This window comes from Zootermopsis nevadensis, unplaced genomic scaffold, assembly GCF_977971745.1.
Source record: "Zootermopsis nevadensis isolate Lab colony 2312 unplaced genomic scaffold, Znev_1.0 Znev_ptg000002l, whole genome shotgun sequence".
NCBI classification, from domain to species: Eukaryota; Metazoa; Arthropoda; class Insecta; order Blattodea; family Termopsidae; genus Zootermopsis; species Zootermopsis nevadensis.
The window spans coordinates 17794531-17812991 of NW_028259134.1; the positions used below are offsets into that span (position 1 = coordinate 17794531).

Sequence of the window (18461 nt, forward strand, 5' to 3'; positions counted from 1 at the left end):
TTGGTAATTTAAATTAAAGTGCATTACTCTTCTCGATGCTCTCAAATATTTGATTTATATGTTGTGTTACTGTGGCCATAGTGTAAGCCTTTATGTTATTAATACTGTGAATATTATTTTGTAGTTCAAACAATTTTGATGACAGCGTTCTTCCTTGACACTAACCTTACCATTTTACTTGATGAACAAAAAGCGTATATAAAATTCTGCACTCTGAGTTCGAAATAAACGACCATCATTAATGTTAGCACTGTTTTGTACATATGTTATGGCAAATTACGATATAGGCCTACGTAAAATCTATCCCGTACATAAAAAATACACTTTTATGATAATTGTTTTCATCGTTCAAAAAATGGTTTGGTCTGATTCGAGATGCAGTATTGTGTTCTGGGCATATAGAAATTTTCGGAAGATCGTATCACTTCGATATTCTGGGTATGTGGTAGCTGGTTCTGTTTCAGCTTTTTCAATGCTTCCGAATGGCATACTCGTTTATTAAAAGGGAAGGGAATGCTGTGTTTTGAGTGTTTTAGGCCGAAGTAGACCGCAAGGCAAAGTACAGCATGTCTGCAGTGCCAAGTATGGAGTTTAACTCTTGACGCTTCTAGTTAGAAGCTTGTTTATTCTATGTGCGCACGTAAATCATACACAATGAATTACAAGTGGTTGAACACGTAGCAGGCATACCAATATATATGGTCTGTGTTCTGCCCAAATCAGGTCAAGAGTTTTAAAACATGCCGTTCTCATCATAGCAACATCTCATAACAGCACTCCTTGAGCATAAATGTTTTTATGCAGTATTTGTCTGATGTTCTATCCTCCAACAGACAACATGGAGTTTCCCTCACAATGTATGGAAATGAAAACCTGGTGTAGAAATGTAAAAATAAGCATGTAATTTGTAATACGTGTAAAGAATCTTAAAATGCATAGCTTCACTGCTTTACACGACTGTTGAGTCCTACGCTATTTTCTACCATTAGCATAAGTATATAGTTTCGATCTATTTTAGGAAAGGAGGGTGGGTTACAACTATTTTTAGGGACAATATGATTTTCATCCCCTACTTGGTTATTTTAATCGTACACTAATCATCATGTTCGCTAGTTCAGTAGGAAATGAAGTCCGTATCTGTCAGCCACGACTATTGGCCTGAAAGGGTGGATCTTTGTTTACCATATTAGGAGAAGTTTACCTAATTTGGCAACAGCGACTTCTAAATATGGAAGTGGGGCCGTCCTTAGCACTATTGTTGTATTCCTCCGCCATTAAATTACCTAGTAAATATTTCAGAAAGTATACACTTTAAGACATAACAATGAATCTTATATATTATGTTATAGTTTTAAGGTTTAGTATGCAGTACAACGAACTATTTCTATGTCTAAATTTAATTACTGTTCGGGGTGGAACTACTTTTTTCCTGTAACTCATCGTGCCAGTTGCTCGGCAGTGAAGCACATAGGTCAAATTACGAACAGTCGTGGATTGGTGATGGTAGTGTGGAATAGGTTGTAGTGTAATTGGGTGTTGCATGCACGATACTTGGGCGGTTCTTGCGTTATTGCATTTATTGTGATGAAATAAATTAGTGCTGTGCAGTGATGGATACCCCCACAGGCGGGGGAAGAGATTCCCGATTTAATATTGGTTACAATATGTCGCTTATAAGTGGTGAAACGCCATCAGAAATTTATGCTACAACAGGCCATAGTAGACCTTCAACCTCTTTAAGTTCTGGTGGAGTGTCAAGGCCTTCGATTTTACCAAGTACTTGTGGTGCAGGTATTCAACGTGTTGGGGTCAAAAGAACGTCATCTGATGTGTGTTTTGATCAAGAAGTGTCGGGTAGACCAAGCATGGCATCGCAAAGTGGGATGGGCATGACAGACTGTGGGTCGGACATAGGGGATGATAGTTTTTCTCAAGCGCAGAAAAAGACACCGCCACCGAATGGTAAAAAGACAAAAGGACGTGTTAAAATTAAAATGGAATATATTGACAATAAGCTGAGAAGATACACAACGTTTTCAAAGCGGAAAACTGGAATAATGAAAAAGGTACGTCACGTGGAGGAATGTTGGGTCATACGCCAATAAAAATAGTAGGAAGCAGTGTGGGTTGTCACACCTGTGGTATTTGTTAATGTTTGAGATGCTGTGTAGCGTTTAATCTCGTGTTCGTTCGTGTTTTTAAAGCAACCTTTTAAAAAGTGGTGTTTGCTGCATGGTTTAGCACTAAAACACATTGGAAATAATATTTTGACCATATAACATATGAGGTTAGTCATACCTTCTAGGTGCTTTCGTTTTTAAACGCGTATTGGTAGAGGTATTTTAGTTTTAAGTATGTGCAGGAGTGGAAACTAACCATCTATATATTCTAGATGGGCCATGTCATTGATCCTTTAGTCATTGATTGCTGTAATACATTGTTTTGTGGAACCGTAAGAGTTATGAGGTCCGCGGATAAATTCTTTAGTGGTATATCTATTACTTTAGACTGATAATGATAGATAAATGCATCACAATTATGAAACCGAAGGCTGTTTCTGTTACAAAGTAGTCATGTGTCCTAAGTGCCAGGGAGGACATTTTAAAAAATGCAGATTAAATACGGTGACCAATTTCATAAGCCTCTTTTGTTTGTAGTATTCCGACAGATGACTGACGTTAAAACCAGATCCATTGTGCACAGTCCATCTTTAGAAGTTAATAAGTTAGTTAGACCCTATCCAGAGCAAGATGAATCCAGTTCTCATCTTTACAACCCCTTTCTTTGAGGTACGTTTTAATGTTATCCTCCCATCTTGCTCGTTTGTAGAGAGGCTTATTTGTGTTCTTTTCATGACTTCATGGCTTGGTCCTGTTGCTTCAGTTTAGTTTAATTTATGTTCTATTTGTTTTTGGTCTAGTTAGCTTGAATGAAACAAAGTTTGAGAATGAGTTTGGTTATACTCGATATCATATGTGCTTAGGATGTGTAGTGTACTGTCACTGTAATTTAAAGTTGTTTATTGGCTCTGCTGGTACCCAGAGTTGGTAGTCGGAAGATACCTTTTGTACAGTAAGACTATCGGTTACAAAATTTTAACATAGACAGCAATACATGTATGCACTGATTTTTTATAAGAAAAAAGTGGAGTTACTTCAAGGTTATGTTAAAAAAATTTAACATAATTTTATTACCTCTATTATATTTTAAAGAAAAGTTGCCATTTCTGTATACCACATAAAAAACATGATGTATGAAGAAAAAATTGAACGCTGTAGTTGTATCATCCTAATGCAGTGTTTGATGTATTGTCATGCCTGTACCAGTTTTGTAACTCTGAAGGGGCTGAAATAACCTACATTGCAAGGTGTCCCTGACTGAAAATTTGTAGTTAATGAGGTCTTTGATGGATCATTTGACAAGAAAACAAAGCAAATGTGCATAATTTAGGTGGGTTTGCACAGGTGAAGCTAACATGATCTAAACCAACAACAAAATAAAATCATAACAAACCTAACCGAGAAGAAGTGTTTGTGTGGGATCAAGAATTTTCTTGTTAAGAGTACACTAAAATAGTGCTGTACACTTTAACTGTAAAAACTTCTCCAGAATAAGTTTGAAAGTGCATACCAAATTGTATTGGAAAGACATGAAGGGAAGAGAACACTAAAGAGCTCTAGATGTAAATGGGAGGGCAGTATTAAAATAGATCTTAACCCTCAAGTGTGCTAGCATCTCCCTGTGAGATGTATGAAAAATCAGCTGCAACTGCCAGAATCTCCCAGAGAGGTGATTCATAATTCATACTGTAGTCCAGTATAAAGCCCAATAGATGGAGCAGGCTCTGTGTTTATTGCATGTGGAAACAGACACATATTAGCTGTTTCCTGCAAACATTTCAGGATTGTATGTGTAATAGTTTCCATGTATTAATAATTTGTGATTGCCTGCATTTTTCAGTAAAATTTCTTAGCACTTTCCACACATATTTTTGATATTTACTTTTGCATTCAAAGGGTTATACAGTGGAGTGTGAGGGTATCAACTTCATTAGACTGGCTGAGGAAAGTATCTAGTGATAGGCCTTCAGTTTCCTTAAAAACTGGATATTTTTTATGAACAGAGTGGCAGTCAATTTCTAATGAAGGCATTCAGGTAGATGGATGTAGGTCAGTTGATATGATGAGGAATAAACATTGTTTTATGCTTAACCCCAATATCTGGAGTGAAAGACAAAAAACAAAGTTTGAAAAGGAGGATTAATGACCTAGATCTCTCAAAATGAATGTGTCTTGTAGAATAAGTTATCACATTTCTGTTTGTAAAACTATTAAACCCATAAACTATATGAGGTAAATATTGTAAAGTGTATTTTAGGTGAATCAATATGAAGAAAAATGTTTTAAAAGTTCATCTAATTATATTCAGTCATGATTTTGTTCAAAATATTGTAGCTAATTTTGAAATTGAGAATTGTGCCTTGGCTTAACTTTATTTACTCAGTTCCACTGCCTTGGCTTCATATGGCAGCTTGTGGCCTGATGTTGCCTTTAAACAGCTACTGTTCAAGGTTCAAATGCATTGTTTAACTCTTTGTGGTTCAAGGGTGATAGCAGCTTGATAGGATGGTCGATCATCATACAGAAAATTTTGAAGACTTCAGTTTTTGTCAAACTTTTTTCAGACTTGCAACAATGAAACCAGTACAGTAGTTTGGCAGGGAGGTCCAGGGCAATGCCTATGTGCTTTTTTAAATGCTGGGGCACTGCCCTGGCACTTCTTTTAAAGGAAATAATGGAAGGGATGTCAAAAACAGGCAGCTTAGTGTAAAGACAAGAAAGGTTTGAGGCCCCACTCCTATAAACTTAAAATATACCCAACAGAAATGTATAAAAATTGTGTAAAGAGTAAAACTGGCATTTGGGAATGAACCCAGTCTAATGTTGAAAGCTAACCCAGTGTTTTGGTTAATCTCCAAAAGCATATTGTAATCAAAGCAGTGGATCTGACTTTTATGGGGTGCATATAGTCTGTAAATGTGCACAGAAACTTTTTGGAAGCTCTGCATTGAAGTGGTATATACAGAATTAAGTTGTAGGGTGGTTAATTGCAATGTTGTTCAATCTGGGAGATATATTTTCTGCTTAGGAGCATGTTAAATAAACCAAAGTATGTTAGGCCCCTGGTTGAGCTAGCCTCAGACCTGGGGGCCCAGCAGCTACGGTTTTTGTTCTTTTCCTCTTTACTTGAAGACAGCTTCCAAAACATGATTTATTATTTAGATGTTGGACAAAGTCCAAGAAACCAATTATACAGATATATTACATTATTAACTTCAAAGTAAATAAATGTAGGTACATTCATGGGTATTTGTTATCATTTTTGCAAAAGTATTTATCTTATTAAACTTCATGTGTGAGGGTACTTATATGTTATGTATTTTACATCTTCAGACTTTATTTGAATATATTTCATGCATTAAAGTGTATTATCTGTAGTCATTCCTACAGTTCAATGAATGGTTTTTCTCTCTTTATCGTCACTGAGAACGCACCTTATTTTGCTGTCTGTAATGCAAATATTAAATTTTTCTGTGTCCCACATGAAATGTTTAAGTTTACCTCTGGTGGTACATGTACCAGTTTTAAAACCTTTGAACTATGGTGTAATACATGAAGGCCTTTGGATGTGGCTCATTTGATTAATATTTTTGGGTAAGATTCAATAAGCATTCAGTAGACAAACTATTTCACACAAACATAACCTTTATTAAGTGAACTTATGAAATCGTGTAGTATGAAAAGCATCGGTTCATTATTATAGCTGTGTGTTTTGAAATTATGTTAGTTACTGTTCTTTCAAATTAAAGATTTAAAGGGATGAAGAATATTAATTTATGAAGAGATAAAATTAAATATTCTTCATTGTATTTACACTTTGTTAGGTTTGCACTTATTTGCTTAATATATCCAATATGAAACACAGTTCACTGTATTACAAATATTTACACTCTGCTGCTTTACAACTTCTTCTAAATGTCATACCTTTGACACTTTTAAAAAATAATTGTAATAAATCCATTTAGATGTATACTTCCAAAGCAGAGATGAGGGTCAGTAAATTGTCAAGAATACATAGTTCTGCAGTCTGTGAAAGTTCTCTTTGTTTTATTTATGTTATACAATATTTAAATTTAAAATCATATTTACCTGGTGATCATTGAAGCTTGTGAATGTAAGACGGTAATTCATTGATTTGTGTTTGGGAGGTAACTGGTCAAAATTGGAGTACCTGCTATTTTTATTGCTGTTTTTCGTGGGATTTTTCATAGTACTTCCAAATCTTTTTCACTTAGAAATTCATAATCTTTCTTAACTCTCATCTAGCACTGAATAACTGAAGTGTTTGGTAGATCATCATTATATTGGATATGAACTGACTAGTAAAAGTATATGTTTTATATTCAGAATTATTTTGTTGGAGTGTTGGCTCATTGTCATGAATGAACGTCCTTGTATTTTTCCAGTTGTTCTTGGTAAATGCCAGAATAATACCCCAAAACAGGTTATGAGAACTTCTTTCCATGCCCTTTCCAGTTTACTAAATTCATATATTTTCATTCAACATTAAATAACCACCTCAGTTGACAAACTATCATCATGGTGCAAGGTCTTCCTTGAGAAGTTTATAGTTATCTCAACTGATCAGATTCTACGCTTTTATGGAAACTGAGGCTCTTGTATCATGTTCACAAAAGTTCCCCAAAGTTCCTGAGAAAATTCAATCTAGTCCATCCCCTCACATTTACTTCCTTAAGATCCAATCCATTGTAATATCCTTTTATCTCTGCCCAGGCATTCCAAGTGGTTTCTTTACGTCAGGTTTTCTGACCAAAATTTCTACATACTTCTGTAATCTGTGTTGTATGATCCACCCATCCAGTTCTAAAAGGTGCTATTGGATATTAGCCTTCATGTCATGATGACAGCATGGGTTGACTTTTTTGAATCCTGACTTGCTGATGCAAATACCCTGTGGCACCTGCATGCCTGGTATCATTGCCAGCGAAAGTCACCTTGATTTAGTTAGATAAGGTGACAATGTAACACAATACTAGATGACATTTGATACTATTCCCCACATGAGTCATCGATGTTAGTGCCCTGTGCACCTACCTACACTTGCATTTATCACGCGCAGATGAATCAAGGTAGGGTTGCACTTCGGTGCCCTGTCTCGTTGTTCTGTGAGGGTGTCGAACTTATGACTGTCATTCTTGAGAGTGACCTGCTATTAGTATATTATAAAGAATCTTCATTGAGCAGTTAAAAGTTACTCTTCTCGTCAAGAATTTGATCCGTTTTAGAACCCTCTAGGTTTTCCACATTGCTTTGTCCTGTTTGGGCAAGGTCTGTTTAATACTATTTGGTCTGTTGGTATGCTTAATTATCCGGCATTACTGTGGTTCCGGTACATGGTACAGGATCTCCCTTAACCGGTTCATAGTTATAATGTTATAAAACCTTTGGATTCATAAGTGTGGACAAAAAAAGTGATGCTGAGCAATTTGCAGTACATCCAATTTTCTTCGCCAACTTACCTTCAGATCAATTTTAATTTTATCCTCCAGATACAAAGGTTAACTGGAAATATGTTGAATGAACAGTTAGGGGCAGCCGGTAGGAGGGGATCCACCAGTTTGTTTCATTGTTGCTTAAGATCTTTAGCTGCAGGATGCACGTAACAATTCATTTGTCTTGTGTTGGTCGTTCTGCTACTAGGTGTGGCCATCATTACAAATTTCTGTTTCCTTTGGGACGTCTCCGCTTTTCGTAAACCTTCCATTTTGACGAAATTCTGGACTTTTTTGTGTCGGTCTGGTCCCACTAATACGTTTTGAGCGAATGTATGGATCTTTATTAAACTTGGTGTGGACGTGAGGCCATTGGATGCTACCTCTCTTGTTGTTTTAATTCTCTGCTATCAATGATAACAAAGACGATGGCAATGAGAACTTTGCTTGGTCCAACACCAGCATCATCTAATGCACGGTTCTGAAATTACCAAACAGTATGCAACTTTTGTTGAGGTCATATTTTATCGGGAGAGATGGAGCCTATTCTGGTGTGCATATGCGCAGAAATAGACCACAAAGATGAATAATCAGTTACAATTCCTAGTAGACACTCGGTATGGGTATAAAAGCTCTTCCCAAGTTCTCCCTGACTTTTTTCGTGCAAGTGCATGCAATCTTGTTGCATTCAATAACTGTGTGCTTTAAGGCCGTTTTAAGTTGACCGAATTCGAATCTCGCGGAAGGCACGGATAATTGCGTGTTTTCATAGCTTTCATCGCCCCTCTCTTCGCCATAATCCTCTCGAACCCCGTATCCAGATTCGGGAGAGGGGGTGTTGCAGTGCGCGAGTCCCATATGCAAGGAATTTGGAATTCTGGGGAGAGTTGAGCAGACTCGGGGAAAATCCAAATTTTCGGTAACACTATAGAAATGAAAACTTATTTTTATTTGCTTTTAGAGGGAGTTTGTTGGAAGCGACCATTAGTGTACAATATGTAGATTTATTTTGGACGGGGGTGCAGGACATGGTGTATTAAATCGGGCAACAAGACTTATTTTTGTTGCTAAGAATCACAAAAGAACTGTCATTGATTCAATATCTCCTATTACGAAATAGTTCTTCAATAATAACATCACACTTCTCCATGTTGTCCTCAGACATTTCAGAAGAGGATGTATGCACCCGTGAAACGCCTTTGTGGCTGCTGCGTATTTTAAAACCCTAGATTAAAAGGATTTTCTGTCGACAGGCTTACGAGCTGTCCACACTGACGGGCACTCAAGTGATGCTGCTGGTTGCCTCGGAAACCGGCCATGTATACACGTTCGCAACACGCAAGCTACAACCGATGATCACTTCGGAGGCGGGCAAAGCCCTTATCCAGACGTGCCTCAATTCGCCCGATCCTCCTCCGTCGGGTGTAGGAGGAGACCAGCGGATGTCCGCAACGGGGTTCGAAGAGACTGAACTCACGTACAACATCGGAGACGACGAGCAGAAAGTAAGGCAGCTAGTGTACTCGCCACATTCCCATAGCACACAACATATGGGGGGTGGCCCACCGCAGCAACACCCCCATACCCAGCATTTCCAGCAGCATCCTGGTTCCCCGCATCAGCACCACATGATGGCCCCTCCGCACCCCCACGCCCAGTCCCCACCCTCACACCTCATTCCTTGCTCCAGTCCAGGCCCCATGATGGGAAGTGGTTACCAGCAACCCCCACATGTATCCTGCCCCTCACCACTCCCTCCTCACACGGGCTACCCCCCACCTCATCCCCACATGTCTCATTCGCACCCACAGCGGTAGTTACACTGTAGTTTCTTTGCATGTGCTAGCCATTCATTGCAGTTGTGAAGCTGCAGTATTCTGCGTTCAGATATGGCATTCTTTGCATAAAGTGCAAGAAAAAGAGGCCTCGTGGGCATAAAATATTTCTCACCTTTTTGATTTCTATAAGATTTTATATGGGGCACGAATTTGAGCATATGCAATTAACCATTCATCAATACTTGTACATTCCCCTCGTTGAGATGGGAGTAAATCCAAAATACGTACAAAATAAAAACTTTTCAAACAAACCACATAAATATTTTGCATCACCAACAGTTCTATTTTATTTTTTGTATTTTTTAGAAATTTTTACCAAGTTTAAATTATTGAACTTTCGAAATGCCTTTTTGTTCTGCAATGTTTCAAGCAACATTTGTTTGTAATAATGAGAGAAATATTTGGAGTTGTATATAATGTAGTGTGGTGGAAAGTTTTTAATAAGGATCGTGTGAGAAACTGAGCAGTACCTTCTACTGTAAAGTGGCTGCTAAAAGCTAAAGGAGTTTTGAACAAGGATTTTAAAATTATCACGATAAAGAATGCCTTTTCGCTCATCTTTCTGTAATTATATTCTTATTATTATTCTTATTGTTATTGAACATTTGTTTATATCTTCCTCACACTGCATATGTCATGGTGAAGCACAGTTTTAAAAGATTGTTTACGCATGCAATAAACTGCCATCATAGGTACGCTGCTTTCACATTTGTATAACGAGCAGAAACATTGCCCAAATGCTTGAACTGGTGCGATTGCCACATCATTATCCCCAAAAGTGTTGTCCCACTTCAAACAAATTTTCGTTTAAAGTTTTTGGACTTCTTAAAATGTGACATTATTTCATTGCAGTATGGGATTTTCTTCCCTAGTGTTCTGATTAAAACTTACTTGATCATTAATGATTTTTAAAAAATGGTTCAATTTATTTGTGTTGTATAATATAGAGTCAAGTGTGAAGTGCGGACAACATGGGATTTAAAAGTCTGATGGGGGAAAAAATGTGTTTTTTTTTCTGAGGACCTGATGATGTGCAGAAAACATTCATAATTTTGTGTCTTCACAGAAAGATAGTCTGCTTATGAAATAGTGAAAGTAAGTGGTAAGTCAGTGTGAAGAATTTGAGCAATGTATTGCTAACTGCTGACTGTGAGATGTTTCTTCTATACCCCTTAGTAGCAAGTTTTGGAAAAGAACCATTAATTGGAAGTGTTTAAGTTTAAGATTAACCCTTTGAGGCCGAAGGTCGTCCAGATAATATTTAAAAAATGTGGTTCGTACCTCAAAGGAAACAACGCCTCCATTAAAAAGATCACTTATTACTATTTAAGGAAATAATCATGATTTATTCTGGGAATCGTACAAAATCCATATGCTCTGAAGCAAAAATGCAGAATAACTGGTACAGTTACCACTGGGCTTAAAAAGTTTCAGTCGATGAAGGCGTGGACTTTGTCGGTGAATGCTGAGATAGTGAGTTTACTACTACTTACATAGTGTATAAGTGACTGTTATTAGTGGGAGTAAATTCACATTTTTATGATATTTCTGTTAGTGTACAGTGTTACGCTTTTATTGAATTATTTTTCTTGTCTTTGTTATGTGTAAATAGGAACTGAAATTCATCAGTTAGTTTCTATCATACTGCTTGCGGTAGTGTAATGAGAAGGTCCTCATTCTTCTCTGTGATGACGCAGTGAAAATGGGAAGAAAGGGGCAGAGCTGGCGCATGTAAATTATTATTTATCATTTTCTACTAAAATATGAAGCACGTGGTTCAATGTGCAAAGTTTTATTCGAAGAGCTTTACATTTTTTATTTATTTAGAATGTTTAATATTTGTTAGTTTCATTGGAAATATCTTGTTACTTATTTATTTGCAGTTTTGTTGTGGATAATTCGTAGGTTTATGTGTTTTAGAAAACTTTAAATTTGATCATAAAATTGTTCAACAGTCAAATTTGAATATGTTCTCTGTGTTTATAATAAATGTTCAGATATATTTTATAATAATTAATATCCATATATTTTTGAATATTCTGTTTGTGTATTTCATAATATTAATAAGTTATGTTAGGAATAAAAGGACAAAGATAGGCCTTGTTATGGATATTCAGCGTTAGGCAGTTGAACTCCATTTTGTTGTCAGGATTGAGTTTCATTTATCTTAGCAATCAGTATTGTCTTAAGAAATTTTAGTACTTGTTTTCAAAGTGGGTGATTTTAGAATAGTTTTATTTTGTTATTTGGGTTCTATTATTTTACTGAGACTCCAGGCACTGCCTCGTGATAAAAAGTCAAGAAATATTTTAGATTGTCAGAATTAATCATGATATGATTTTGGCTTCTTAGTTTAACCCAAACAAATATTATTAACGGATTCAGTTCTTGGGTTGCGCTGTTTTATTTTCTAAGCATATGTGAGATTTTCAATATACCAGTTGCGTGTATGGACAGTCGGTAATTTGACATTTTATTCGGATTAAATGAGTTTCCTCAGATTATATAATACAGAGTAAAATGTATGTTGAAAGTATTAGCTTGTTTGTTACATAAAAGTATGCTTGCCATTTATTCTTTCTTGTGATACTGTTCAGCATAAATCATACTTTCCAGTCTTTGTATAAGCTGGTACTATACAAAACCATTATAATGGGATTTTATGGTCCAGGCTTGTCACTTTCATTGAAATCTGGAGTTTAAACTGTCAGCAGCATAATTCATTTCACAGTTTATTTGGTTATCGTAGTCAGTGCAGGAATTGTATAAAAATCCACTGATAACTGTTGGATGGACTTGGGGAGGGGGGCTGTCCCAGTGCCACTTTGTCCACCACAGATTCCACGTGGATTGACCTGGGTGTGAACGTGGACCTTCTGAGATAAGAAGGCAGCAACTATCTGCCTGAGCTATGGTTACGACCCAGCGTTAATTAAGCAGGGTCAGTTTTCGGGTGCATGAATCGAACACTTCCAACAATGGATCTTTTCTTGACTGGCTGATTTCATGCCAGTCTCATTCATGGCTTTCCAAGAAATGTAGTGCGAAAGTGGCCAGTATTTCTTTTGTACCAGAAAAGAGTATTGGCGTGTACATTTGTGCGTTTCGTGTTCATTAGGAATGAGGTCATAGCCATGCTGTTTGATTGGATTGGATTGATTGTTGATTTTGTGTTGTTTTGTACCTCTTTGATTTGAAATAGTCACTATGTCATAGTGTTAGAAATTAATGTGTTTTTAACGTGATTTAGTCAAAATAATTTATGTGTTTATTAAGTTTTAATATTTAGTTTCTAAGACATGACTTACAAAATGATAGGTAAGGTGTTTATGGTTCTTACGTCACAGTTAACAGTTTTTAATATAACTTACGAATCACTACAGTGTGATGGGATCTTGGAGCCCTTTTCAGAAACTGTGATTGAGTTGCTTGTTTGCTCACCCTTTGCATCGCAGCTGGGGAAGTGTGTAAATTGAAGATTTCTGTCTTCTGAGTTGTTGCGCTGTGTAGTCTGGTCGATGTTAACCAACGTTTCAGAGGTCATACTGCCTCCGTCATCAGGGTGATTAAGGTATTATGACCTCAGAAACTTTGGTTAACATCTACCATACTACACAGCGCAACAACCCAGAAGACAGAAAACGTAATACTCACCGCTGTGAAAACCTCAAATCTTAAAAGTGTGTAAATTGTTAGGGCTGTACGAAATTCTCTACCACTGTAGCAGTTGGTGCATAGATGCATATATACTCAGGGTTCAGTACATAGTAATCGAATGATGTTTTTTAGAACACTGTTTGAGAATGTTAATGGAGGCTACATGTGACTTGTCAGCAATGGTTTTCTGGTTTTGATGCTGTGTGGAGTTACAATTTGGAGGAACATAATGTATGCATCTTCAGGGCTGAAGTGAGGAGTGAAGATGGAGGCAGTATGTTTCTCTGAAGCCGGTACGCAAATACAATTCCACATGGCATCACAACCCAGATGACCTGCCATGAGAACCTCAAATCTCTTTGGGCGACTTAATTTGTGCCAAGAGATAAAAATGGTTTGTTGGGTGGGGAGAATGTTCAGAGAGAGTAACTGCTGATTTTCTGAAGGTTTGTGGCAATGGTTGATTCATTACAGCTGGTAATATCAGACTGTCTGGTATACAGTATTTCAAGAGTTGGATATGCAGTCTTCTTCATTAAATTTGTTGTCATGGGTCGTACACTGAATAGAAAACAGAGCAAAAAAGATTGTTGTTGCTATGACAGCTGATTACTAGGAAACAGAATCAGACCCAGCTCTATAAACACTATATAAAATTGTCTCTGACGACAGACCGTATCACACTGTGGCTTTATATTCACAAGATGCCCCAAGGCTGGCTATCCCGAGCTGTTTCTCATGGTTTTCTCCAGTCCTTCATTGTAAATTCTAAGATCTTGTGCTGTCTCAAAATAGGCCACAATTGCTTCATATTTCTCTGGATTCATTATTTATAATCCCGTCATTTCCCATTCAGATTTGTATAACCTGTGCATTAAATAAACGAGAAACAGACAAATTATCGTCAGCTTTGTGTCATAATGAATCAGCACTTGCCATTTCACATTCATGATAAAAGACGAATATAAAATAGGATGGATAATTCCAGACAAACAAATGACCCCTCTCTCCGAAGAGCAGTTTCAGTTCAAAACATTACATGGACTGATTTATAAAGCAGTATTTCAGGCATGTGAGAATAGACACATCCTGCAACATATTTCCATGTAGTTTTATGCATTTTGTGGACAGAATGCTGCTTGGTGTGCTTGTAGACATGTATTTAGTTAATAATTTGGCCTTCGTTATTCATGGTCCTCTCTTTTGTCTGGGTAACCCCAGTCACTTGTACATTTCCTATGGTTTGGGAGTGACTTCCTCTGGAAGGAGCAGGTATATATAATTGTGAATGACATAATTTACCTGCATGAAGTTTGTAGATACTGGCTTCAGCTGAGTCAAAGTACAGGCTCTGGATGTCATTGGTACAAGATCTGTAACCTGGTCAAAGAAGGATATTTGTGTCGTAAGGAATTATATATTTTTTAATGTATCAGATACTTTCAGAGCAGAAAACAGAATAAAGTTCTAGGATATTAGAGTTTGCTCGACCTGTTACTTGCGCACACTTCCCATAGAATTGTTTGGAATGCTGTAATGCCAGAATATTTGTATATTTGCCATGTTCACCATAAGTTTAACTTTTATGGTAGACTTGAGACCTGAGAGGTACTCTGTGAGCGCTAAAGCGAGAATTGAAGGACTAAACCTACCTCAGATTTAATTACATATTTATGTGAATTTTATTTGTAATTATCATCGTACAGGTTTGGAAGACCCCCGGCTTAAATTTGAAGCCAGAGAGTTGTTATGGATGATGGAGGTTTTCATGGTTTTCCTCAGTCTTCGAGAAAAATGTTGGATTAGTAACTTAAACTAGTTTGTGGCTAATTTCTCCCACATCCCTCCCAAATATTTGTTCACATAAATTTACAATTTCAGTGGCATTAATCTCAGCATTTGATTCCACATCAACTACAGTCTCTTTAGCCTGCAAATGGTTACATGTATTTTTGGCATACTCTAGCACCTAAGTAGAAAATAAAATCGTTATTCTTGCATTTCCAGCCCTGTCTTTGAACAGCTGGTATTGTCAGCTTTTATTGATTTGCAGTATTTGCTCGATATATTTATTGACAATCATGTGTATGTGTCGAAGATTGACATCCCTGTTTGAGGGCCTTCCTGTGTTAATAGTAGTGCTGTTGGGTAAAAGAAGAAGTACAGCTTCCCTAGCTGTCGTTTACCAGTGTTTACAAGTCACATCTCGTGTTGTAAATATAGCATGTTAAGCATGGCTGATAATGCCTGCATCTTGAATCACAATGGCAGCTGTAGAGGAATGGTGTGTTCTTTGTAAATCTCAGTTGAATCTTGGATGAGATTAATTTTATTTGTTGAATTGTAGTTAGGAATAAATATGTTATGATATTAGGATTGGCCTTCTTTTAAAGCATGCACTTAATGATAGAGAAACTCCTTCACACTTTGATAGCCATATTATCCTAGTATGTAGTTGTTATAACCTTCAGTTCTTTTCCATTGCCCAGTCTCCACTCCATCGTTTACCTCCTTAAGGACTCTTTTACTTAGGGTACACGCGGAGAACACCAAACCTTCAGAGTGTAATGACATCTAATAGATATTTTTTAAGCTTGGAGTTTTTGTTTGATTTGGGTTTTCTTTGCGTGCATGTGTTTTGTTTTCATTAGTACACAGATTAGTTTGAAGCAAGTGTTGGTATAAGAAGTGTGTGGTTTAGAAGCAGAACTAATTCTATTACTGTGGACATCCTTATCTGTGTTTGATGATGGTGATAATAATAATATAAGTGTTAGATACAACATTTTAATCGGTGAAGACCCCGGTATGCTTCCACTAGTTGTATAATAGACTTGGCGATTTATTAAACTAAGGTATCATCTTGCCTTGACTGTGTATACGCGGTAGATTATGTAAATACGACTTGCCAGCATAGGAAGAAGCTGTAAGTCGATCTTTTGAACGTTTTAAAAAGAATATTAGGTGACAGTGACTGAAGTATATGCCATTAGCGAGTGAGATCCGTAAAATTATGTGTTTTTGCTGTTTGGTCGGGATTAAGCAGATTTAATTGTAATGACCTGAAACTCGATGTTAAAGGTAATTATCTGTGTTGTAAGGTTTTTCGGTAACGTCTAGACCTAGAGGAAAATAGCAAAGGAACAATATCAACAAACAGGCTTACAGCCGCGAGGTTGAGTTTATGAACGTGATTGCAGTTTATTACGTCATGTTATGAAATACTTGTATATCTCAGGCCTATATATTGATAGTTCGAAACTTCACACCGGTGACTTCAGTTGTAAAAACTTGCCTTTTTAAAACTGAGTTTCTCACAATCCTTAGTTCGTATTTCTGTTTTTGATGAAGCCTCGTGTTATAAATTCGATTCTTCCCTTCTTGCTGTAACCTTGACACGTATTTATCGTCCGTTTTATTTTTATACTGAAAAAATCACGGTAATGCTGAAAGAATACGTCATACACATTAGCATCTGCTATGATTTTGACGACGCCATTCTAGTCTGCCTTGAAGTTGGACAAAAAGTGTAATGGGTCATTAATATTGAAGCTGTCTGCTATATGGCTTTCCTTCCACGTTTTAATAATCCTGCGGATGTCAGGGCTGTGCTGTTTATCTTTACGATAAAAGACAACTTTTGCTTGCTGGAACTGTGAACTGCCAGTAAACACCGGAATTAACTTTGCATTCTATAGGTTATATACGCGATATCTCATGGTAATTTCTGCTCCTGTTCGTGAAGATACGCCAAGTATCGCTTGTGAGTGCTCGCGTTTTTGCTAATGACAATAACGAATTAAATTAGATTATATCTTTATTGTGAAGCTGGTAGTTTCTCACCTGCTAAAGCAATTCCTCAGTTTTATAAAATTCGAAGGTTTGTTACCGTGTTGACAAAAACCTGCCGTTTTCAGGTAATTTGATTCAGTCCGTAGAAGTATAAATGTTCAGTACAAACGACGGAGTTGCCATAAAAGATTGCTGGTGTATAACATTTAAACGTTTATGGAATACGATAAAATAGAATAACAGAATACATTATTACTTTCGAATAGCAGCCTTTTTTTATTTTTAGTGCACTGTATCGACTTCAGCAACGTCTGCAGCTCGGAATGTACATCAAACTTACAAACACAGAACGAACTTTGTCGATACTCCTTATAGGCCTAGATCCAATATCAGGGTTGCAGTTTTAGTTTGTTACATAAGTTTCCTTCCCACTCTTCGGCCTGTGGCTGGCGGAGTAACCTGATTACTACAGATTAAAAATAAGTTGTTTATACTGGGTGTTCCATTTAAAAATCAAACTGAACTCCTACATTATTTGTATTCTTATAACAACAATATAATAGGACAAAAGTTTCTTGTCTTTCTTTGGGAAAAACGTACAGAACAGTTTACACCAGATGATGAAAATGTCCGCCACCTTCTGAAGGACAATCATCCTCCCTTTTTACTGTGTTTCGTGCAAATTTGCGAAGTATTTCTGGGTAGAGTGATGAGCTTATGTTGCTGAGGTAATGGGTATTTTGTTTCATATGACGAGCAAGTTTATGAATATTGACAAAGGGCGCGATATATGTTGATAAATATTTTATTGGTTACCAAACTGCGGATCACATCTTAAAAATTTCAGTTTACGAAAATGTGATCTAGTTACTGATCTGAATAGCGAGTGACCCATCCCTTTTAGGCCCAGCTTTGTTTTCTTACTTTGAATAGCATACGTGTTTAAGTTCACAGTTTACTTTATAGGGAACGCACTTGTGTAAAATGTACACTACGCCTTGTTTTTACATGAAGCTGGCAGTATAGTTTGTTTTCAGCATATTTGTTTTAACATCTTCTGAGTAGCTTTTGGGACATGGGTTATGTACATTTACCTTCACTTAACATTAGTTAAACACCTGGAATGACAACCTTTCTGTCCCCCGGTATCGATTGTTATGTAATCTTTATCCCTTCGCGTTTGAAGTAAAATCCACCAAGAGGACGATGAGCCCTTTCCCCAGGGAAGAGATTTCGGTTGTTCCTCTGTACTTCTGCCATATTCGGTCATCTACCTGATGACAGTCAAGTTCTACTCGCCGTCGTGAGAATCTGAAATCTCATCTCCACTTATGTATATTCGGGTGTTGCATTTACTGTGGAGTGACGGACGAGTGCTGCTGTATTTATTGATTTGACTCAATATTTTGGCTTGTGTACTGCGTGTTATTAATGTAGGCCTAAGAATTTTTCATACCTGTCAAGATCACTCGCATATCCCATATCATTTTGCGGAGCTCCGGCAAAGACTTTAAATTATCATCGCTATAAAAAAAAACTACTCAAGATATTTACGCTTGGATGGGAGGATATTAAAATGGATCATGCGAATGTAAACTGTG

The 18461-nt window shown here is 37.0% G+C and overlaps 1 protein-coding gene across 2 annotated transcripts in view; it reads left to right on the forward strand.

Annotated features, from left to right (window-relative positions):
- Window positions 1–1466: 1466 nt before the first annotated feature.
- The window catches only part of bs (serum response factor blistered), a 60583-nt gene continuing 43588 nt past the window's right edge, over window positions 1467–18461 (forward strand). For both annotated transcript variants that reach the window (XM_022068295.2, XM_087352191.1), the window contains exons 1-2: window positions 1467–2066; window positions 8827–9078. In XM_022068295.2, coding sequence (XP_021923987.2) covers window positions 1611–2066; window positions 8827–9078 — 708 coding nt within the window. In that variant the 5' untranslated portion in view covers window positions 1467–1610. The remainder of the gene's footprint in view (window positions 2067–8826; window positions 9079–18461) is intronic.